At 39.9% G+C, this 25,646-nt stretch overlaps 2 protein-coding genes across 2 annotated transcripts; one reads left to right on the top strand and one right to left on the bottom strand.

The window, feature by feature from the left end:
* The first annotated feature begins 4,467 nt into the window (after nt 1-4,467).
* Nucleotides 4,468-11,624, top strand: LOC120054690 (prostaglandin E2 receptor EP4 subtype-like). The gene is made up of 2 exons (XM_039002229.1): nt 4,468-5,564; nt 5,656-11,624. Exons 1-2 carry the CDS (start codon nt 4,779-4,781, stop codon nt 5,920-5,922), a joined length of 1,053 nt encoding a protein of 350 aa, XP_038858157.1. The 5' UTR covers nt 4,468-4,778; the 3' UTR covers nt 5,923-11,624.
* A 1,904-nt stretch (nt 11,625-13,528) lies between these two features.
* On the bottom strand, nt 13,529-24,264 carry LOC120054688 (solute carrier family 35 member E1-like). Its single transcript, XM_039002228.1, has 6 exons — nt 23,865-24,264; nt 22,606-22,676; nt 19,816-19,953; nt 17,935-18,060; nt 17,284-17,529; nt 13,529-16,615 (listed from the first exon to the last, which is right to left on the bottom strand). Exons 1-6 carry the CDS (start codon nt 24,190-24,192, stop codon nt 16,379-16,381), a joined length of 1,146 nt encoding a protein of 381 aa, XP_038858156.1. The 5' UTR covers nt 24,193-24,264; the 3' UTR covers nt 13,529-16,378.
* Nucleotides 24,265-25,646: the final 1,382 nt, after the last annotated feature.

Genomic DNA, 25,646 nt, shown 5'->3' with positions numbered 1-25,646 from the left:
TCTCAATTTTATCTATTTTAAATATAGGCTGTAACACAACATTAAATCGAAAAAGTCAAGGGGTGTGAATACTTTCTGAAGGCACTGTATATGTTTTAAATAACTTTCTTAAAATGGTCTCTGAACGTTACTAAAGTTTTGTGTTTTTTTATGTACACTTTTCTTAAAGGTTCAATGCAGCCTTTTCTGGGAAACAATTAAGGATCTTACTGTAATTGCTTTCAATTAAAATGTTCAAAAATAGCTTCTTGGCAGAGAGCAATTTCTCAAGCAATAATTTAGCTAAGACTGTTGTTTGAGTGGGGACGGAAAACTGAAAATTAGCTGTTATTGGCAGAGAGGTTAGGAACTCTTTCTTATTGGTCTATTAACTCATTTACTACATTGAGATGTCACCATGGAAGGCCAAACTCCATCCCATCAAAACAGGCTGAAATTTCAGGCGGTCTTTTCAAACAGCTCTCACACTAAAAGGGCATTATCATAATTTTCACAATGTCACAGTATTATTCCAACATCATAGTGTGGCAATATATATAAAATACAGGGAAATCATGTTTTTGACTGCACTGGGATTTTAACGTCCTGAGGACAGAATGTATGTTTTTTAATAACATTCTTAGAAAGTTCTCTGAACGTTACTAAAGTTTTCTTGTGGTTTTCCCAAAGAAGAACATTGTTTGTTAACTCTACCACTTCTCTCTCCCGGATCCGGGATCCTCCTCATCAAAAAAGCTGACTAGCATAGCCTAGCCTAACGGGACAGGGATATCATATAATATAATTTTCATGAAATCACAAGTCCAATACAGCAAATGAAAGATAAACATCTTGTGAATCCAGCCATCATTTCCGATTTTTAAAATGTTTTACAGCGAAAACACAATATGTATTTCTATTAGCTAACCACTCAGCCAAAGACTCACCGCATATTTTCACCATGTTTCTACCGCATAGGTAGCTATCACAAAACCGACCAAATAGAGATATAATTAGTCACTAACCAAGAAACAACTTCATCAGATGACAGTCTTATAACATGTTATACAATAAATTTATGTTTTGTTCGAAAATGTGCATATTTGAGGTATAAATCATAGTTTTACATTGCAGCTACCATCAAAAATATCACCAAAGCAGCCAGAATAATTACAGAGAGCAACGTGAAATACCTAAATACTCATCATAAAACATTTATGAAAAATACATGGTGTACAGCAAATGAAAGATAAACATCTTGTGAATCCAGCCAATATTTCCGATTTTTTAAGTGTTTTACAGCGAAAACACAATATAGCATTATATTAGCTTACCACAATAGCCAAACACACAAACGCATTTATTCACCGCAAAGATAGCATTCGCAAAAACCAGCAAAAGATATAAAATGAATCACTAACCTTGACCAACTTCATCAGATGACAGTCTTATAACATCAGGTTATACAATACACTTATGTTTTGTTCGAAAATGTGCATATTTAGAGCTGCAAACCGTGGTTATACATTGTGAATATGTAGCATCGATTCACCAGAATGTCCGGAGCTATTTTGGACACTCACCTAATCTGACCAAAGAACTCATCATAAACTTTACATAAAAATACTTGTTGTATGGCAAATGAAAGATACACTGGTTCTTAATGCAACCGCCGTGTTAGATTTTTAAAAATAACTTTACCATAACAAACAGCTTGCGTTATTGCGAGACAGCGCTCGCCAAAACGGCAGAGAATAGGAATCAACATTTTCCACAGAAATACGAAATAATATCATAAATTGTTCTCACTTTTGCTGAGCTTCCATCAGAATCTTGTACAAGGAGTCCTTCGTCCAGAATAAATCGTTGTTTGGTTTTAGAATGTCTTTTTCTCCTGTCGAATTCGCGCCACAATGCTAGCCAATGTTGATGACGTTCCCATTTTCTCTCGACGCAAAGAACGGAAAACTCCAAAAGTCCCAATAAACGTTGAATAATCTGATAAAACTCGGTTGAAAAAACATACTTTACGATGTTATTATCACATGTATCAAATAAAATCAGAGCCGGAGATATACGCCATGTAAACCGAACGCTTATCAGAAGACAATATCGAGGTGCTTCGCGCGCCTTGGTAGAGAAAGGAAATTCCTGACCTGCCACTCCAAAAGCTCTTGTTCGACCTCAGATCAAGCTAGACACCCCATTCCACCTTCCACCAACTGCCTGTTGACATCTAGTGGAAGGCGTATGAAGTGTATGTATATCGATAAATATAAGCCAGTTGAATAGGCAGGCCCTGAAACAGAGCCCCATTTTCAGAATGTTCACTTCCTGTCTGGAAGTTTGCTGCCAAATGAGTTCTGTTTTACTCACAGATATAATTCAAACAGTTTTAGAAACTTGAGAGTATTTTCTATCCAATAGTAATAATAATATGCATATTGTATGATCTAGAATAGAGTACGAGGCCGTTTAAATTGGGCACGATTTTTTCCAAAGTGAAAATAGCGCCCCCCTATTGACAAGAAGTTTTAACTAACGTTCTCTGAACTATTTGAGAACATTCCCAATGTCAAACCAGTTGGAGAATGTTCATAGAACATTACCAAAATGTAAATTAATTGTTTGAACCTTTAGGAAACACTCTGTTAAAGTAATGAAATACCAAGTCTAGGTACAAAAGGCACAGAAGAAAATTCTCAGAATTTTCAGAAGAAAATTATTTGTTTCTGGCCATTTTGAGCCTGTAATCGATCCCACAAATACTGATGCTCCAGATACTCAATTAGTCTAAAGAAGGCCAGTTTTATTGCTTCTTTAATTAGCACAACAGTTTTCAGCTGTGCTAACATAATTTCAAAAGGGTTTTCTAATGATTGATTAGCCTTTTAAAATGATAAACTTGGATTAGCTAATACAACGTGCCATTGGAACACAGGAGTGATGGTTGCTGATAATGGGCCTCTGTACACCTATGTAGATATTCCATAAAAAATCTGTCGTTTCCAGCTACAATAGTAATTTACAACATTAACAATGTCTACACTGTATTTCTGATCGATTTGATGTTATTTTAATGGATAAAAAATGTGCTTTTCTTTCAAAAACAAGTAAATTTCTAAGTGACACCAAACTTTTGAACGGAAGTGTACATATTACCTCAATTACCGGTATAGCCTCGATATTGTTATTTTATTGTGTTACTTTAAAAAAATATATAATTTTGTATTTTTGTGCAAATATTTTCTTACTTAAAAAAACAACTCTGCATTGTTGCTTATAGGCTAGTAAGTAAGCATTTCACGGTAGGTCTACCTACACCTGTTGTATCCGGCACATGTGACAAATAAAATTGGATTTGATGCCAAGAAAATAAGAATGTTTGTTCTAAAGCCAAGAAACTAACCTGCACAATTCCTAGAAAGTTGTGAGAAGGTTGTATGCAAAATAACTATAGAACAACCACACTTTCACCAAGCTCTAAGAAACTGATGGTTCTCAGAACGTTATGTGTTAGCTGGGTATTTTAGGAGAAAATCATATTTTAATGAGAGTCACAGCTTAAGCATTCATCACATTATGTTTCTGTCATACAAGTCTTTTTTTCCAGTTAAAGGAGAAAGTGTTCTGAGGTGAATTTGAAAATGTTTGGGCTGTTTATGAATTCCACTGGGTGCATAGATCAGGTGTGTAGGAGCAACACGATTTGACCCACAGTGTGGTACCCAGCTTTTTAATACTTGAGTGAGCAGTATACAAAAGGCCAACTTGAGTGCTATGGCTAGGCCTGCCACTTTCGTGTATTGCTGATATAAACTGTATATAAGAGGAGGCCAGTTATGTGCCAGTGAAGTCATCCCTCTCAGAGGTGTTGTATTCTGTCTTTTAACAAGTGTTTAAGACATTCACCCTTGGTCATGGGGTCCCATCTAAACACATAATTAGTCATCCAATAATGGAGAAGTGGCATGGGAGAGAGACAGCACTAAGTGCACTGGCATCGTTCACGTTGTCTCCTTCCATCATAGATGTCACTTCACTACCATTTACAGTCATCTTTGGTTGAGGTGCACAGCTGAGACTCAGGCTTTGTATAAACTGTGTTCATGTTACTGGGTAGCTACCATGACAAAGCTAAGTGACGAGTCTTACCACGGACTTTGTGAGTTTTTAGTTTTTTGGGATAGTTAGTTATTCATTTAACTTCAAGGTATTTACACAATTTGGAAGTTGCGACATTTGAATGGATAAAACCAAGAGAACAACTCCTTTCAATAAATTATTTATGAGATAAATTAAATCACGAATAAATCAGATAATTTGTGAGAAAAAAAATCAACAAGCTCATGATGGCTGGTTGAGGGGAAGCCTAAATGTTTTTCTCGAGAACTTAGTTAATACTGACCCAGAGTGGCACCGGAGATTACGCAGGGTTTTTGGCGAGTCAAGTGACAACTGTTAGTTATGATGGGACATTAAAAGGATACAGTGTTCTTTCTTACCATCCATCTACAGTCTGGGTTTTGCTGATGAGACGTTGACATCAACACAGACGCCCCGCTGGGTATATGAGTCAAGAGAGCATTTTCATGTTTTTCCATCCACTGGACATTTGGCGAGGTTGAGGACAATTTAGGCTATTGAACAACAGCAAACATGAAACGTGGAATTTACAAGACAAACATCTGTCGCAGTATCTGCTTGGATTTGAATGGACTTATGAAGTAGCCTAAAGAACGGCTATCTAAAAAAGAACAAATAGCGTGCATTTGATAGCCTACTTCTGGATTGGAAACATGAACGATACACGTAATTCCTCTACACATACGTTGCCTGACAAGACAGCAGAAGCGATGGCTGTACCCGTATTAATGTTTGCAGTTGGTGTCATTGGAAATATAATAGCAATAGCCGCTCTTTCTGGATCTAAGCAGGAGCGCAAATCCTCCGCGTTCTTCGCCCTAGTTTGTGGTTTGGCTGTTACGGATCTGCTTGGGACTTGTTTGGCCAGCCCAATCACTATAGCAACTTACCTCAATGAAAATGTGTTATATGATAATACTGACCTTTGTGAATTCCATTCCTTTTTGTTGCTGTTCTTCGGAGTGGCTGGGCTAAGTATTATATGCGCAATGTCTGCTGAGCGCTACCTCGCGATATGCTGCCCTTACACTTACCAAAGATGGGGAATTGACCAACATTTTGCACGCAAGTGCTTGTTTTGCATTTATCTCAGCAACATTGCATTTTGTTGTCTCCCAGTGATGGGCATGGCTGGAAGCATTTGTCAGCCCTCCAAAACGTGGTGCTTCATCAACTGGAGGGCTGATAAGACACTGCCTGCAACATATTCGTTTTTATATGCCAGTGTGAGTTTTTTACTGATATTGATGACGATAGTACTCAACTTTGCCGTTTGTGGCACTCTGTTGATAATGCGTCGCAGGAAAATCCAAAGTCCAGTTACAAGAGGGAGCACACGCGCGCGCTGGAAAGCGCTTTCCTCCGGTGTGGAAGCGCAAATGATGACGGTGTTCATGGTGACCTCCGTGGTTGTTTTAGGTTGCTCAGCGCCGCTGGTGGTAAGAAACGTTTTGTCTTAATATTATGCTTTCATGTAGGTTACCTAAGAGGGAAGCAGTACACCTAACATCTCGTTTTATTCTGCTGTAGGTACGCGTATTTTCTAACCAGATAACATGGGCAGAGAATTCACATGCAGATTTGATGGCTATTCGGATCGCCTCGGTCAACGCCATCCTTGACCCTTGGATCTACATCCTCCTGAGAAGGACTTTGTTCCGTAAGATTCAGAGATTCTCTAAAGTGTTTTACAGTAGTCGCAAAGGCAAAGCACCCATGTTGCCAGTAAAATCATCACAAAGGACATTCCACTACCAAGGAGACATTACAAACACCCATGTATTCACACCTCTGTGAAGCGCCTTGCATAAAAAACATAATTCACCTGCCCGCCACAGTCGCCCAGTGCGCCCACGTCACCCAGGGGGGACAAAGCTTGCCAATACTCCCCACAAGTTGTCCGATATCCAGTTTCACAATGTGTTCTGTCGATATAATTGATGATGGGTGGCAATTCGTCTGTTTTAAATATATAACTTTAAAAAACAGTAGATTAATTAAACAAATGAACCATGTAACAGTTCAATTATAGATAGTACTATGGGCTCAAGCATTTGGCTCAATCACAGCAATGTATAAGTATTACACAAACAATAAATATGACATTGTGAAGTTAAAGAGATCAGTTGTATAAACACCAGGTGTGTTTAGTGCTGCTAACCAATTCAGACTTTTTAAGTTCATTGGTAATATCAATGAGCAAAGAGTGGGTCTACAGAATGATCAGGTTTTGAGCCTGTTTAGTGTTGGCCTGAGATGACCCCTTGTTTTTCTCCATTGTGGCCACAGAGAGGTTGTTCATTACTTGGTTAAAGGTCCAATGCAGCCGTTTTTATCACAATATCAAATAATTTCCGGATAACAATTAAGTACCTTACTGTGATTGTTTTTAATTAAAATGGTCAAAAATTAACAAAAATAACTTCTTAGCAAAGAGCAGTTCTTCAAGCAAGAATTTTGCTAGGACTCTCTGGGATTGGTCTGAGCGGGGAGGCTCAAACGGAAAACTAGCTATTGGCAGAAAGGTTTCCAACTCTCTTTCTTATTGGTCTATTTGGTGATGTCACCAGGCAGACCAAAATTGCATCCCACCCAAACAGGCAGAAATTTCAGGCAGCCTTTTCAAACAGCTCTTACACTAAAAGGACATTAACATAATTTTCACAATTTTACAGTATTATTCCAACCTTATAGTGTGGAAATATGTATAAAACACAAAAAAACAAGTTTTTGTTTGCACTGAGCCTCTAACCAAGACCCTTGTTGATAGAGTCACTGTGTCATCACCCTTAGCGGTGTTGGCAGAAAGCGGATGTTGCCAGTTCAGGGATACTTCTGTTTCCACTGAAAAACGGAAGTGGGGACTTCACTTAAATAGGGTTTTGACCAGAGGTGGCGCCTCCCCTTCACAACGAATCACACCAATACTTTTATTTTCTTGAAACTTGCATAAAGTAGAGCAGAGCTCAACCTTTTCTACCGCTCTGCTAGCAGGGTTCTCGCCACTCACCTTCCCACAATCTCCCACACATTTCTCTGTGTTCCCTCATTGAAAATGAAAAGGGGGAAGAACTTCTCCTGCCGAATTCGTTGTTGGTGAAAACCCACTGTCAGGCGTCATTCTGTCCCTGTTACGTTAGGTTACTGTGCCATAGACACTTGAGGGGCTAATGGATCAAGCTCAAAGGCAGTTAATGCACAAGATGTAGTTTAATCTCCCGGATCTACTCTATACCCTGAAGGGGCAACAAACGCAAAGTAACAGACATTTCACATCAGACACTTTGATGTCTCTTCTGCAGAGTTGTAAACAACCTCAGAGGAGCAGGATGTGTCCAAGTGTTTCTCTCAAAACTTTGGACTGAATTCTAAACACTGTCCAGCAACTATACTTGCGACTGCAGTTACTCTCAAAAACAGGCGTTGAACTTTGTCATGGAGGTCATGGGAGAGAGAGGGACTCATCCCCAGGGAGATGATTAGTTCCCCTAGGTTGTGTTTCTATTTTCTACCCTTCACCCAGAAGTGTGCACTTGTTCACTTCCACTCATGCATTTAAAAGTATTGGATTGGTGAAAGCGGCTGGAGGGACTTTCCACCCGTTCCTTTTAAAGGAATGTACCGGTACAAATCAAATCAAAGTTTATTGGTCACGTACATACACAGTTTAGCAGATGTTATAGCAGTTGCAGCGAAATGCTTGTGTTACTAGCTCCTAACAATGCAGTAAAATGTCAAACAAGTATCAAATAATTAAAATATTCGTAAAAAAGTACAGCAAAAAAAAAAAACGTAGGTAAGAATCAAATTAATAACCCAAACAGCACTGTAACAGTAATCAAAATGCAATCTATACATATGTACCATAGACATTAAAATCAGATTTGTACACCAGAAGAATTTACACAATATATACTAAGAATGATATGTACAGCAGTATATATATATATTAGAGTGAGCTATGTCAAGAATCCAGTATATAAATAAATATGCAGTATGTATAAACAGTGTAACCAAATACAAAGTACAGTAGTAGAAGTATTAGAATGAGCTATGCCGGGGATATACATGATGATAGCGGTTCAACAATCCGATGGCCTGGTAATAGAAGCAGTTTTTTTTGTCTCTGGGTCTTGGCACTGATGCACCTGTACTGATTCCGTCTGCTAGACGGTTGCCGAGTAAACAGTCCATGGCTCAGGTGACTAAGGTCCTTAATGATCTTCTTGGCCTTCCTTTGACTCCGAGCGCTGTAAATGTCCTGGAGTGCAGGCCACCGGTGATGCGTTGGGCTGACTGCAACACCCTCTGAAGAGCTATGTGGTTGAGGGCGGTGCAGTTGCCAGACCAGGAAGTGATGTGGCCCAACAGAATGTTCTCAGTGGTGCATCTGTAGAAGTTCCTTCCATAATCTCATCAGCCGCCTGAGGTTGTAGAGGCACTGTTGCGCCTTCTTCACCCCGGTGTTGATGTGGTGAGACCATTTCAGGTCGGCTACCCTCACCACCAGTGGTCGGCCAGTCAGTCACACAGGGAGGAGATTAGACCTAAGGCCCTGAGCTTAGTGACGAGCTTGGTGTTAAAAGCTGAGTTATAGTTGATGAACAGCATTCTCACATAGGTATTCCTCTTGTCCAGGCGGGACAGCGGGATGTGCAGTGCAACAGCGACTGCGTCGTTTGTGGATCTATTGGGGCGGTATGCATATTGTAATGGGTCAAGGGTGTCGGGTATGGTGAAGGGGATATGGTCCTTGACTAGCCTCTCAAAGCACTTCATGATGACAGATAGTAATTTAGTTCAGTTTGCTTGGGTACAGGAACAATGGTGGGCATCTAGAAGCAAGTTGGATGACAGATTGGGATATTGAGAGGTTGAAAATGTTCGTAAACACTCCAGCCAGCTGGTCTGCGCATGCTCAGAGAACGCGGCTTGGGATGACATCTGGGCTGGTAGCCTTGCGAGGGTTAACATGTTTGAAGGTCCTACTCACGTTGACTACAGAGATCGGGAGCCCAGTCTTCGTGAGCAGCGGGGGCCCATGTCATTGACTCTGTGTTGTTTTCCTCAAAGCAGCCGAAAAATGTGTATACTTTGTGAGAAGGTTAAAGAGTGGAACAGCCCATACGAAAAAGTAATATATGGCAATACTTATCTAATTAAGATATTTGTTTATTTTTCACGTTTTTTTTACAAATGTTGTAGATCGTTGACAAAAAAATGACAATTAAATCCATTTTAATCCCACTTTGTAACACAATAAAATGTGGAAAAAGTCAAGGGGTATGAATACTTTCTGAAGACACTGTATATGTCCCTTATGTCACAATACCTGCAATATTTCAGTGATACTTGTAGTCATGGTACTTGTAGCCATGGTAATAAAACATTCGAACAAACAAGACAAAACAATAAAAACTTAATTTCATCCTATTCATTAAATGTTTTTCTCTCATTACCTCTTAAATCAGCCATTTTACTGTTGTAAGCCGTTCCCACACCCGGGAAGCACTCTTGCCAGCATCTGTGGGTGGAAGCAACAAATAGAAGATAAAGAGCACATAGAACAGTTAGGGGTTGGGTTTGGGCTCATAAATTAAGAGATACTGTACATATATTTTTTTAAATTGAAAAACCATTATGTGAAAAGCTTATCAGATTCAGTTTAATAAGAAATCCTTGACCATTAATGCCCTATTTGCAATGACCGATTTATACATTCAATTAAGGGATTAACTTTTTTACACCTTAGTCAGTCATATGGTTCCTTACCCTGAAAGTAGAAACTGTAATCCATGGTTAGAGTTGTTAACTTGAGAGGATTTGGCCACAAACATTGAATTTTGTCTAATTGCCCCCATAACCCATATGATTTTTTTGTTAGCCATCTGACTATAAGGGGTTAAAAAGTTAAATTGACCCCAACCCTGTTATGGGGTATACATTTTTAGAGGGATACTGTGAGATTTCAATGAACTCATCAATACCATTTTTATGTCTCTGCGTGCAGTTTGGAGATTATTGAAGTTAGCATATCATTAGCTTAGCACAATTGCTGGAAGTCTGCCGGTACAGTAACCAGCAGATTGCAACGTTGCATCTGTCTCAATGGCGCTGTCCCTGTGCTTACAGACGCCATAATGAGACAGATACAATGTTGCGATCTCTGTACATCTCTATGTGCCAACGGGACAGAGAATGAGGAAGTTGATAGAATGTTTCAAATGATTATTAGTAAAATTAATGAATGTATAAAATATTTATTACTATGTATAGCTTTGTAAGACTATAAATGACCAACCACACAGCTTTGGAGAAGTTAGGTCTATTTCCCTGTTTGAGAGGAGCTGGCTACTGTGGGAGACTTCCAGTAATTGCGCTAAGCTAACAGAATGCTAACTTCAATAATCTAGCAAATAAAACCCTGGAATGGTAGATTTGCAGTGGAAGAATGTGCAAAGTAGAAATAGAAACAATGGGGTGCAAAGGAGCAAAATAATTAAACATTAAACAAGTACAGTACAATGAAATGCAGTTAGTTAACCAGAAGTGCAAAAAAAATGTACAAGTGAAACAATTAAATAGATTGTATATTATAAAGTGGGATGTATAAATGTGCAATGAAGGCAAATGGCAAGTACAAATGGCAAGTCTAAATGTGCAATGAAGGCAAATTGAAAGTGCAAGGAGGCATGCAACTGAAATACAGGGATAGCAGCAATGAGGTTATCAAGGTAGACATGTACATGTACAACTGAAAAATGTCCTTAATCAGACTTTGCAAAGCAATATCAGAGTCCAGTAGTACAGTGAAGAGTGCAAAGAGAGTAATGCAACAAGGTCCCTGAGAGGCAGTACTAAGCGATGGGTGGGTGGATATGGCTAGTGCTGTGTCACAGAGTTCAGCAGGGTTACAGTGGCTGGAAAGAAACTGTTCTTGAGCCTGCTAGTGCGGGAACGTAGAGACCTGTACCGTCTGCCTGATGGTAGGAGGGCGAACAGTTTGTAGCATGGATGTGAAGGGTCCCTGATGATGCCTCGCGCCCTACGCAGACACCGCTTGCGCTGGAGGTTTACGATGGCAGGGAGCTGGGCACCAGTGATGTGCTGGGCGGTTTTCACCACCCATTGCAGGGCCTTCCGGTCGGCCACGGAGCATCCGCGTAACCACACTGTGGCGCAGTTAGTCAGAATGCTCTCGACCGTGCAGCGGTAAAAGTTCACCAGGATCTTGAGAGACCGGCAGGCCTTCTTCAGCCTCCTCAAAAAGTACAGGTGCTGCTGTGGCTTTTTGACCAGGGTTGAGGTGTTGAGGGTCCAGGAGAGGTCCCCGGAGATGTAGACACCCAGGAATTTGAAGCTGGGCACACGCTCCACCTCAATGCCATCAATGAGAACTGGGGCGTGGTTGCAGCTTTGACAACTTTTATTTTACTACATTCCTAAAGAAAATAATGTATTTTTTACTCCATACATTTTCCCTGACTCCCAAAAGTACTCGTTACATTTTGAATGCTTAGCAGAACTGGAAAATGGTCCATTCACACACTTATCAAGAGAATATCCCTGGTCATCCCTACTGCCTCTGATCTGGTGGACTCACTAAACACACATGCTTCACTTGTAAATTATGTTTGAGTGTTGGAGTGTGCCCCTGGCTATCCGTCAATAAAAATAAAAAAAGGAAATTGTGCTGTCTGGTTTGCTTATATAAGGAATTTGAAATTATTTATACTTTTACTTTTGATACTTAAGTATATTTTAGCAGTTACATTTACTTTTGATACTTAAGTATATTTAAAAACAAAAACTTTTAGACTTTTACTCAAGTAGTATTTTGCCAGGTGACTTTCACTTAAGTCATTTTCTATTAAGGTATCTTTACTTTTACTAAAGTATGACAATTAGGTACTTTTTTCACCACAGAATTTTGTAAGGGGGGTGCGAAATGTACGTTATTTAAATACATATTTTCAAATATGTCACGTTCTTTGATATATAAGGCCATATATTACTTTTCCAAATGGGAGCAGCCCAAGTCTTTGTGTAATAGTTTGTTAGAGAAATGTGACGGAAAGTCCATAGCTCTAGCCAAGGAGTGTCAAACTCCTTCCTTTGAGGGCCTAGTGTCTGCAGGTTTTTGTTTTTTCCTTTAAATTAAAACCTAGACAACCAGATGAGGGGAGTTCTTTACTAATTAGTGACCTTATATCATCAATCAAGTACAAAGGAGGAGCAAAAACCTGCAGACACTTGGCCCTCTGTGGAATGAGTTTGACTTGTGCCCTAGCCCCTATGGCACAGTTAACATTGGACATCAGAAGGCAAGGTGGAGCTATTTCTACCAATACAAAGCCCTATAGAGCCCCACAGGGGAGGTGTCATAATACCCACAAAACCTAGCAGTCAAACAGGGAAATGGTTCCAATTGTTTTTTCAACAGGTAATTTTAGAAACACTTAAAAAAATAAAGGGCTGTTTCATGTAGACTTACCCTAGCGTGATAACCATGTAAATCTCTCTCGGACCAGATTACTTTTATCAATAGATCTTGGCTTTATTTACTCTCAAATTCGACAAATGCTAATTAGCATCAAAGTGGACATCATGCGAGAGACTACAAATCTCTGCAATCTCTTGCACGTCATCTCTAGCTGACACCTTTGCTAACAAGCAATATGTCAATTTAAAACTTGCACAAGACAGAATGGTCAATTTAAAGACATTTAGACAATTTATTCATTACCAAATTTAGCTAACAGATAGTTAATCCAGAGATTCTTACCTTTGCCTTGATTCGGCAATCTTGTCCAGATCAACATGGCATTTGTAATTCTTTATGATAACCACATTAGCATTTGGGGGGGGGGGGGGGGGGGGGTAAATACAGGTGAATATGTTGATAAAAATCACGTTGTCCTAGAGAGATTTACACGGTTATCAAAACGTCACACCAGGGTAAGCCTATAAGAAACACAGCTTCTAAAATCCCCTATGGGAAAATAAATGGTGGAAAAACAACTGGAACCATTTCCTTATTTGACTGCTATGATTTATGGGTAGTATGACTCATATGGTGATACTCCATTGTCCTCATCCAAGCAATATTCAAATACCCATGACGTGCCTGAAAGTAAGAAATGGAGGGGGAATATTGAGATCTCGTAAAAAGAAGTCTGTTCTTGATCCGAGGTAGCACTAGCTTTACATTGGATAGGCTGTAGAGTTGAGTTAAAGTTCATACTAGTCCTGATTATTATAAACAATTGAAAACAATTTATTGAACATAAAATATATCATTAGAATTAATGTCAACTATAACAATAGTACTTAAGTTATAGTAATATATTTGGGATTTTGGACTTGCCAATGTAAGCACCCACCTGTCCAAAGTCAGTGAAAGTCATATTCATTTCACAATGCATTTATTTCTTTTTACATTTACATCTAAAAACATAAGCAGACAAGACTGTGCATGGTTGCACTTATGTACACTTTTCTGTACCTAGACACCATAAATAAAAATCTATAAACATTGTTTCAGTAAAAAAAAATCTGTTTTTCAAGATCCTTTAAAAACAGGAAAAATGTAATTTATACAACTTTTACAAAGCAAACCCCCACACAGCTAAATGTACATTCCAGTAAATAACGTCATAACCTCAAATGCCATCCCAGATTTAACGAAAATAGTTTCTCTAAATCACATGTTCAAAATGTTATTTAGCTTACTGTACAGTCAAATATTAGGCTTTACATTAAACATATACATCAGATTCCATCATTCCGTGCTACTGCGTCACACAAGCCTTTTAAGATGAGTCAAAATCCTTCGGGGGGGGGGGGATGTGTGTATTGTTATTGTATTGCTAGATATTGCTGCATTGTTGGAGCCAGAAACATAAGCATTTCACTGCACCTGCGATAAGTGTGTAAGCGACCAATAAATATTGACTTGAGCCACGTAGCTTCTTTCATTTGGCATCTCGCATCAGGACGTGACAAACTCAACCATAGATTTAAGAGGAAAGCTTGAGACAGTTTAACAGAATGTCAGCACAGTAATAAAAAAAAATAGGTCGCAAAATAATACAATGGGCTCAAATTTTACTACATGTTAAAGGTGACAAATGGGATTTAGAAGTATCCAATCATGGCTCCAACATTTGATCTTCCATACTTTATAAGCCAAGGTGAAATCAAACCCTAATATTGAAGTTATCCACTGTCATTGGATTTCTACAAATTATTGTTTACTTTAACACTATCCAATAGATGACAGGTAAATTCAAAACTCTAAATTCATGAGGACATGCAGATAACAGGCATAAGTTAGTCACATGTACTAAAATCTCTATAGCCTAATCACCACGCCAGTATGAATTTCATTACGTAACCAGACCAAACCTACTGAACCAAATGATACGGGAGCTTCATTAAATGGAATATGAAATACGCTTGGAACTACCTGAGAATTCCACACAAGCTCATACATACACAGTTCTACAAATGTGTAAATACACCTGGATCATCTCTGTGCAGCCAACCAGAACTATGTGCTATTCAGTACATACCGTAGAAGACATCCAAATAAATGCTATTATTTGTATTGATGGTAAACAGCAAACATTTGTTGCTGCCCAAAATAGTAGTTTGTTGCTGCCCAATATACATTAGTCGCTAGACATGCAATAAATACAGTCAGAGCGAACATCCCTGCAGTTAGGAAACAGCAAAGAAATTGTCCACTTACAATGCTGGAATGTTCTGCAACAAATTGAAACAAGCAAACTCAAATGAAAAATGTAGACTAGAAGAATATGAATTTTATATTCAACAAGTATAACGTTTAAGTTAATGGGGTTAATAACATTATTACCATCCGTTCTCCAGCTGTACACTATAATAGAGCTTCCACACAAGAGTTAGTCACAGTCTCTCTGTCACATCTTTCATTTATTTACCATGTGCAAACCTTAACCAGTTAACTAGTTCAGGTGCTCCACATTAGCTTTGAAAAACAGCTCTTCCCTGTAGGCTAAATTACTATTCCTCAATCTGACGATTTTAAGTGTGAATATTGGGAAGAAAAATGACAAACCGGCAAAAGCATGTGGAGTCTACTGACTTTTATACCTGATCCAAGTTGGTCTGCCACAAAACTAGGTGCATCTCAGTTACTTGACCCATGTAACCCCATATTACAAAGCTTTTACCAGATCAGATATGAATTGATTAAATAACTAAAATGTAAATATGGAATCACAGAATGAAAGATTCTCAATTTATCTGTAACTACGATCGTTTACATACATTTTCATGCCATGCCTCCATCACTAGTTAAAGACCAACAAGAAAATGTTTTCTGGGCAAACGTTTTTACATGTATAGGACGAAAATGTTGCCAATCTCTGCAAAAACACAAAAGTGTAAAATGATCAGGTCTTCTCTGATAAAATTGGGGTCAATATAACTGAGTGCAAGCCTGATTCAAAGCATTACAGTCATGGTAATTAATTCAAAACATTTCATGGTCTTTGATATACAGTAAAAGTTCTGTTCAATTTATTTGGACCTATGCCATTGTGGCTACAGTAACAATTATTACCACATTAGCAAGCTTCCACAGTAAAAAGAATACAGCAACATCCCTTCCCTCAGCAAGCAAATTTCAGCCAGTAGTTTTGAAAGTAGTGATCACGAGCCAAAATGCGTCCTCGTAAATTGTGGACTACGTCAACTATTTCGTATGATATGTTACGTCCTGCAAAAAAACGTTTTCAATTCGTATAATATGTGCTTCAGATCCTGTACTGCATCTTTAACTTCACTCCAAAATCAACATGTCAGATGAGTCCATGTTCCAAGTAGATCCAATGGTATCCCTCAATCCCAAATTAACTGGAAATATTGACACCATAAAAAAATGATGAAATTAGATGGTGCCAATCTTTCTCATTCATTTATGATTGAGACATACAGCTTGATCTACAAGAGTTGACGTGGGCTTATCTCAATGTCAGATTACTTTTAAAGGTTTGAAAACATCTGACAAACTTTGATTTGGACTGAACTATCTTTAAGTGTTCATATCAAAATAAATAAAACACGCAGAGGTGAAGAAAATATGTTAGGAGAACATTTTTGGGACAAAACGCTGGCCAACTCGCGATTGATACTTTCCTCTCCCGCCAATACGACAGTACTTGCCTTCCTTTCTTTTTACAATATGTCCATGTAGGCATCCACCAGCCTAAACCACATACTGGTGGTTGGAGGCGCCGTAGTTCATTGTGTAGGCCTGCCGGCTGTACTGGAAGTGGTCGGTCAGCACGTTGCTTCGACCATACTGAATGTCTGAGCCTTGGGAGAAAGGCACTGAACCATTGGGCTGCGTCTTGTCCAGTCCCAAATTGTCGAAGGACATTGTGTCCTGCTTGGAGGAGGGCAGCAGCTTCTTCTTAGCTTCCTTATTGGCGTCATATTTCGCCTGTTGGCAGTGAAGAAGTGAATAGCTTAGCATAGCATATAACAAAGAATCACAAAAATACACATTGATGTAAATTACTATTGTGTGATTTAACAAAGTTCTATGTAGTTATAAAGTTGCATGTAAACTTTCCTCAGCGGGGGAGGAATTCAGAGGATCTTACAGATCCACTGAAACTCCCCTCCCCGCATGCAGCGCAGAGCAAGCACCATGGCGGCAACAAGCACAATTGGTTGTCTTTTAATACAATGTAAGACTGTCGTGTGAGTTTAAATATCAAAATTGCAAGGTGTGAGGAGTATATGCATAGGATGTTGGGTATTTATAGAATTTGCATCTGAGATGACAAAAAACATTTTGCTCTACAGACTTCGCGCCGCATAGTACAATAGTGTCTGAACATTTCCAACATGTTGGTCACCAACAACTAATTAAACTTAGTTCATGAAATAGATGAACAATTAAATCAAACTCAGCATTAAGCATGCAGATGCACAAATGCGCTTCTTTCTTAGTAGCACTGATTGTGCAGATAGCGACTATATTCAAGGTTTACATTGCAATAATTGTGATATGCGAGTGGTTTACCCACCGTAGGTGAAAGAAGCGATTGTATTGACTGGATAAATGTCAAAAAAAGTATATGTAAGCGTGTCAGAGGGAGTCACCTTGTTGTACAGGAAGACGCCCACAATGGCCGTCATCATGCCCATGATGTTGGTGGAGCTGACTGGGTTACGCAGCATCAGGAGCGATATGCTGATGACCATGATCCTCTTGGTGGCGTTTGCCACAGCGTAGCTCAGCGGGCTGACCAGGTTGAGGACGCTGAAGGCGATGACGTTCTGAGCAAAGTTACAAAAGCCGCTGACGAGGAGTAAAAGGAAGGTGCCGGTCCATTCAGACATGCCTGTCTGGAGGGGTTATGCAGAGGGAGGAAATTATTACTTGGATATTTGGAGAGAACAATGGATTTAGTCATGACTTTCTAGGAAAATAGAATATATCCAGGTTGTGGTCTCAATGTGACAATTGAACAAAAGGCAACCGGATACTAGAGATTTTGTTGTGTGTGAAGGTATATTGAGGATTAGGCAAAGGAAATGGATAACAAATTTATGGTACATACTGTGTGACATCCTGTAGACTTGTGAATATATATAATGTGGATATAAGACGGACATACACTATAAGCAGTAGATGAAACACTATCTTATAAGCTGGACAACAATTAGACCATATTAGTTGATGCGTAATGTATGAACCTGCGCATACACTTTACGAAACTGAAAAATGTATCCTATCCTTTTTTAACTCACAAAATCCCCCTCAACCAAGAATGAGGAGAGGTCCACCAGAACCCAAGTAGGCACCATGAAGAAAACAGCATTGAAGCCCAGTATGTTGAGAAGTCTCAGGTGGTGCATCCTCGTGTCCCGCAGCACCTAAAAAGAAATGGTTATTCATTCATGGCCCTTGTTATTTCTTAGGCAGAAAACAACTGTTGTGTTGCCCTTACGCCTCGATCAGACCGACAGTGTCATTGCATCAATTCTGCGTAATACATTATGCAGTCAAACCTTTTCCATTATGTAATCCAAAATTGTTAATGTGTGTGCAACAAAAGTTTAACATTCACCTTCTGCTCCTATTTCTGTCAAGTCTACGCATACAATTTGATGCATACGCTGGATAAATCCAAAGTATGCACCGCACAGAACGCACCGCGACTGCCTCTGCAGTGCTGCAAGGTAAACGCAGCGTTCCAATGGAAATGAATGTGCTTCTAGTGTACCGAAACGTAATCTGACTGATCGATGCGTTAGAAATCAAGTGAGCAGAAAAATACACCTCAAAGCAAGACAAAACGCACATCGTTAGAAATTCAGAGGTCACAAACTCCTTGTCGGTTGGATGCTTTTCTTCATCAACAAGTATGAGAGACAGGTAACTAAGCAGTTGGTAATTAACAAGACATCCCTGTATATAAGTCTAACACTACAAATTATTACAGTAATTTGACTGCAGGGTTAGTAATATCAAGTCATTCATAACACGTCACAGAGTAATGTGCTATGGGGTAAATACACTCACCGACTAGTTTTAGGTACACCCATCTAGTTTATGCTGTGAACAGCCCGTTCCATCTCATCCCAAAGATGCTCTATTGGGTTGAGGTCTGGGGAATGCGCAGGTCAATCAAGTAAACTGAACTCGCTGTCATGTTCCAGGCAATGTTTTTCCACTCCTCAATTGTCCAGTGTTGGTGATCGCGTGCTCACTTGTTTTTAGCTGATAGGAGTGGAAACCAGTGTGGTCGTCTGCTGTAATGGCCCACCCGTGACAAGGACAGACGAGTTGTGTGTTCCGAGATGCGTTCTGCACACCTCTGTTGTACTGCCCCATTATTCGTCTGTTTGTGGCTCATCTGTTAACTTGCACGATTCTCCTTCAACCTCTCATCAACGAGCTGTTTTCACCCACAGGACTGCCGCTGACTGGATGTTTGTTTGTTTGTCGCACCATTCTCTGTAAATCTTTGATGACACTGTTGTGCGTGAAAAGCTCAGGAGGGCGGCTGTTTCTGAGATACTGGATCCAGCGCGTCTGGCACTGACGATCATGCAATGCTCAAAGTCCCTTAGGTCACTCATTTTGATGTTCAATCGAACAGTAACTGAATGCCTCGATGCCTGCTTTATATAGCAAGCCACGGCCACCTGACTCCTGTCTGTAGGAGAAATCAATTTTCATAAATGGGGTGATGTACCTAATAAACTGGCCGGTGAGTGTATGTCCTTCTCAAATATTGGTTTAAGGGAGAACACTTAAAAACAGCAGGAACATGTAGGACAGATGACACAGCACATCTACAGTATGTAATATGCAAATGCATTGCAAGGATTAACAAGGCTTCATACGAATAGGCCTTGCCCTTGAGTTTTCCTTTTGTGTGTTTTCATGTTTAGTATGAGTGATGTCTATTATGTCTTCACTTGAATATTGCAAGGAGTGCTTTTACTTCAAATAATACAGTATTCTATTAAAAGGAAAACGTCTTGAACTTATTCTACAACCTCTGCTCAAACACATACTTCATTCAAAGGTCCTCCTAAGTTCAAAATGTGCTATACTTGTATCCATCATCTAACAACACAAACAATAGTCCTTTTCAAAGGGTGCCAACTGGTAAGACATACCTTTTTGGAAAATATGTTTTGCAGTGAGAAGCAGAGTGTGGCGGCCAGAGCACTGACTAACCCAGATACATCAAAGGACATCTCTGTCATTGTGGCCAGAAGCACTCCGCCGATGATGGGGATGAGAGATACGTACACCTGAGACAGGCACAGGACAAGAGTGCAAAAGAGAAAGTAGGCCAAAGTCAAAAAGTATGGTTGAAACAATTACCATCCATACGCATGCAGTTGTTTTGCTAATTTGTTTGTGGGACATGTCATCACATTGAACCCACCCTCTAAATGGCTGTGGCACATACAGTGCATTCGGAAAGTATTCAGACCCCTTGACATTTTCCACAGTCTTATTCTAAAATTGATGAAATTGTTTTTCCCCCCTCATCACAATACCCTATAAGGACAAAGCAAAAACAGGTTTAGAAATTTTAGAAAATGTATTAAAAAAAATATCACATTTACATAAGTATTCAGACCCTTTACTCAGTACTTTGTTGAAGCACCTTTGGCAGCGATTACAGCCTTGAGCCTTCTTGGGTATGACTCTACAAACTTGGCACACCTGTATTTAGGGAGTGTCTCCCATTCTTCTCTGCAGATCCTCTCAAGCTCTGTTAGGTTGGATGGGGAGCGTTGCTGCACAGCTATTTTTAGGTCTCTCCAGAGATCTTCGATAGGGTTCAAGTCAAACAAAATAGTATTTGTCACATGCGCCGAATACAACAGGTGTAGACCTTACAGTGAAATGCTTACTTACAAGCCCTTAACCAACAACGCAGTTAAGAAAAATACGTGTTAAGTAAAAAAAAAAAATAGATCAGTAAAAAAAAACAAATAAGTAGTAAAATAACAATAGTGAGGCTATATACAGGGGGTACTGGTATAGAGTCAATGTACCCCGGTTAGTCGAGGTAATATGTACACGTAGGTAGAGTTCACATGACTATGCATAGAAAATAAACAGAGAATAGCAGCAGCGTAAAAGGGGGTGGCAATGCAAATAGTCTGGGTAGTCATTTGATTAGCTGTTCAGGAGTCTTATGGTTGGGGTTTGAAGCTGTTGAAAAGCCTTTTGGACCTAGACTTGGCGCTCCGGTACCGCTTGCCGTGCGGTAGCAGAGAGAACAGTCTATGACTGGGGTGGCTGAAGTCTTTGACAATGTGTAGGGCCTTCTTCTGACACCGCCTGGTATAGAGGTCCTGGATGGCAGGAAGCTTGGCCCCAGTGATGTACTGGGCTGTAAGCACTACCCTCTGTAGTGTCTTGCTGGCGGAGGCCGAGCAGTTGCCATACCAGGCAGTGATGCCCCCAGTCAGGATGCTCTCGATGGTGCAGCTGTAGAACTTTTTGAGGATCTGAGGACCCATGCCAAATCTTTTCAGTTTCCTGAGGGGGAATAGGTTTTGTTGTGCCCTCTTCACGAGCTCTGGCTGGGCCACTAAAGGATATTCAGAGACTTTTCGCCAAAGCCACTCCTGCATTGTCTTGGCTGTGTGCTGAGGGTCATTGTCCTGTTGGAAGGTGAACCTTCGCCCCAGTCTGAAGTCCTGTGCGCTCTGGAGCAGGTTTTCATCAAGGATCTCTCTGTACTTTGCTCCGTTCATCTTTCCCTCGATCCTGACTAGTCCCAGTCCCTGCCGCTGAAAAACATCCCCACAGCATGATACCGCCACCACCATGCTTCAACGTAGGGATGGTGCCAGGTTTCCTCCAGACGTGACTCTTGGCATTCAGGCTAAAGAGTTCAATCATGGTTTCATCAGAGCAGATTATCTAGTTTCTCATGGTCTGAGAGTCATTTAGGTGCCTTTTGGCAAACTCCAAGTGGGCTCTCATGTGCCTTTTACTGAGGACTGGCTTCTGCCTGGCCACTCTGCTATTTTATTTAACCTTAATTTATTACCATAAAAGGTCTGATTGGTGGAGTGCTGCCGAGATGGTTGTCCTCCCATCTCCACAGAGGAACTCCGTAGCTTTGTCAGAGTGACCATCGGGTTCTTGGTCACCTCCCTGAGCAAGGCCCTTCTCCCCTGATTGCTCAGTTTGGCCGGGCGGCTAGCTCTAGGAAGAGTCTTTGTGGTTACAAACTTCCTCCATTTAAGAATGATGGAGTCCACCGTGTTCTTGGGGACTTTCAATGCTGAAGAACATTTTTGGTACCCTTCCTCAGATCTGTGCCTAGACACAATTCCGTGTGGGAGCTCTACGGACAATTCCTTCGACCTCATGGCTTGGTTTTTGCTCTGACATGCATTGTCAACTGTGGAACCTATATAGGCAGGTGTGTGCCTTTCCAATTCATGTCCATTCAATTGAATTTACCACAGGTGGACTCCCAATGAAGTTGTAGAAACATCTCAAGAATGACCAATGGAAACAGGATGGACCAGAGCTCAATTTCAAGTCTCATTGCAAAGGTTGTGAATACTTATGTAAATAAGGTATGTTTTTTATTTTCAATACATTCTCAATAATATCTAAAAACCTGTTTCGCTTTGTCATTATGGGGTATTGATGAGGGGGGGAAATTATTTATTCCATTTTAGAATAAAAAGGTCAAGGGGTCTGCATACTTTCTGAATGCACTGTAAATAGCTTTTTTATTGTGCACTATTTGCAGTGTTAACAGGATGCGTTTTTTTCTTGCCTCAACGCTGCAACCTGCAAATACACCTGCAAGGCTGGCAGTAATATGAGCCAACAGACAGGCTCACATTGTGCCACATCACCATTGCTTGGACAAAATATATTTAAAAGCAGCTTGTACACTATCAATTCTCTGAGTTACTCACTTTTGTGGTTTGCTTCTCCTTCATGATAATCCTTGATAACAACACAACCCATATAGGCATTGTGGCTTTGACTGTGGAGTGAAAAGAAACAAAGAAAATAGATAAAAGGATCCTGTTCAGTGCTTGACATTGAGGTCAAGGGCTTGAGTTGGACAAGCATAGGTTACAAAAGGTAAGGAGCATGACTTTTGAGATACAATGGTTTAAAGACTTAAGAGCCCATGCGATTGTGCTACACACCAAGAGTTTAAGTCTCATTGTGTCTCATGCTTCACATATACACCCCTGGTCAACACAAAACGTGGAACTTATTGCAGCATAAACTTATGACCCTGCGTCAACCATAGCTATACGTGTCAGTTACTGAGGTAAGAAAGCAATGAGTTACTGTTAAACTTTATAAAGGCTTACATCATACATTAGGTACCTAGCTAATTAGGAAGTGAATGGTATAATACAAAGGGATTGTCATGAAGTGTTGCCGAGGGCACGTTTCTGAGCTGTCAGGTTCCCACTAGTGACCATGGCCAGAAAGTCAAAATTGGCTAGAAATTCATAAACACAAACATTTGCTTTTTGTTCTTAATTTAAGGTTAGATTTAGGCATAAAGTTAACAGTGGTTAAAATTCGGGTTCGGTTTAAAATCCGATTTTAAAGAAGATAAATTGTTTAAAAAATTGCCAGGATTTATGACTTTGTGGCTGTGGTAACTAGTGACGACCCAGTCTGGAAAGGTGAAGCACCGACCGTTTCCTTGTTGAGATTCAATTGGCACATGCGCATTCGCGCCAAGTTGCCATCTTAAAGTAACAGCAAGAGGAAACAGTCGGTGGTTGTATTTGATTAACGTTTTATAAAAAAATATCAATTTAAGCGAACAAAGAAAGGCATGCAAAAGAGGACAAACATAAGTACAATGTAAGGGTTTCAGAATGTACATTTCCTATCGACGTATAGCGACTCGAAGGAGTAGGAGTCCGAGGTTCCTTTCAAAAGTGAAGGAGTTGAGGTAGGCCCCTCCCCCAAACAAAAAGGTATTCAAACAAACCCAGTATGTTGGTAAGTAAGGGAGGACGCAAGCTCCTTGGCTAATCGTCAAGTGACTTAAACAAAGCTTGCCTAAATTGACCAGGACAAGACAGCAATCGATGTCGTTGCTAGCAAGCTAAAGCATTATACAAATATTTGCTAATGTTGCGAGCTAACATTCCGTTAGTTAAAACGTCAACCAATGATTCAGAGCTCGTACAAGTCTTACCAGTGTGTGCGTAGGAAACAGGTACCTTCCATATACTGAAGTGGGCAGACACAGAAGCGAAGTATTTCCCAAAAGCTAAAGGGAGAATATACCATTTGTAGTATATAGTTGGTACTTCTGTTTTCGGGACTCCCCATGCCTTCAACAACGTAGGAAGGAAGACGACGATTGAGAGTATATGAAAGAGCGAAACGGTGACAGGATAAGGGAATCCATTTAGAATAATTTTGTTAACGACGTTACCTCCCGAACTAACAGTGTACCAACAGAAACAGAGTAAAGCTATCCGGACCCCTTCCTTGACTGGGGGACGTTCCACCGCAGCCATCTTCCAGTTCGGATTCACCGGCGGCAATGCAAGGCCAGCAGTGAGACGTGGAGCAGCTACCAAAGATGGTGGATAAATGAAGACAGTTCACGCAGGCAGTTTACCATTGGAAAAAAATGTCAGTTCCGGTCTACTTAACTGGGTGTGTCTCCCATAGACACGGATGTAATAGCAACTTGGTCTGGTCTAGTTGACTTTCATTGAAACAGGGAGTGGGGTGTCTCGTTTCCTCTTCCGTCTTTGCAGCTACTACGTACCAGAGTCATATGGCTCTGCTACGTACAACGCTGAGAATAAATGCCGCGTTCACGTGCTAGTCGGAACACTGAAATGTCCGACTTAAGTTTTTGAACGCAGCACGTGTATAACTACAACCAGATAGCAAATCGGAGTTCCATAATTCCAACTAGCACATGGACGCGGCAATTTACTTCTTGCTGATTGCGTCACCCCCCCTTAGAGGTCCCAAATAATTTCACAATTTAAATATTTAAACTACTGCTCATATAGACATATTTACCATGCACCATTAAATACTCTTTCACGTTATATTTTGTAGCTCAATGGCTGTGTAGCTGGCAACTGAAAGGATTATGAACTTGTTTAACTAGGCAAGTCAGTTAACACATTTTTATTTACAATAACAGCCTTTTAATTCCTTAGATTGTGCAAAACAAACATGCCTGACAGTCCAGACCGATATTTACGACAAAATAAATCTCCAAAGTGTTGTCGTAGATAGTTGAAAGAACACTGGAATCTAATCACATTGACTGTTAAAGTATTCTCTTTGATTATATTGGGAAATCCATTTGTCTATTTAACATATTTCTGAATAATTATTTTGCACACGAAAGAGTTTATGGGCCCCCAACATAAAACATTTCCACTTGCCAAGTACTGAGCGATAGTGGCTCCTAATTAATCCTAGGAGGCTCAGAGAGATACTTGGGAAATTATCAAAATGTATAATCTGGATAGCGCAATAAATATTATATTTAGTCACAGATATGTTGTAAACTACTTTTAGAAAGACTGGCTGAAAAGAGTACTCCTTTAACTACTTAAAATATGGATGTTGAGGTTAAAAGTCAAGCTACTGCTGAGGCTCTCATCTTGTTGCAAACATCTCAGGACAGATAAGTCTCCTGTGGTACACTGTTCCAGTGAAAGGGAGAAAGACATTCACAATTTATGCATTGTATTTATTTATTAACACATACTGTATCAATGTGTTCATTTAAAAAGGACTAAGTATCAAATATGTTCTCTTCTGCATTCAACTGAACACAAAAGGCACATTTCTATACATTCACTAAGGCTCCATTTTAGGAAGCACATTGGTTTCCATAAGGCAAACAATATCTAAAGGAATGGTAACAAGTATATTTCCAGCATATAAACAATTTATTTTTCTGTTTTTCCTCACAGTACAAAGTTGCATCTGGTTTGCA

The sequence above is a fragment of the Salvelinus namaycush genome, chromosome 10 (genome assembly GCF_016432855.1).
Source record: "Salvelinus namaycush isolate Seneca chromosome 10, SaNama_1.0, whole genome shotgun sequence".
NCBI lineage: Eukaryota > Metazoa > Chordata > Actinopteri > Salmoniformes > Salmonidae > Salvelinus > Salvelinus namaycush.
This window is presented reverse-complemented; position numbering and strand designations above follow the sequence as displayed.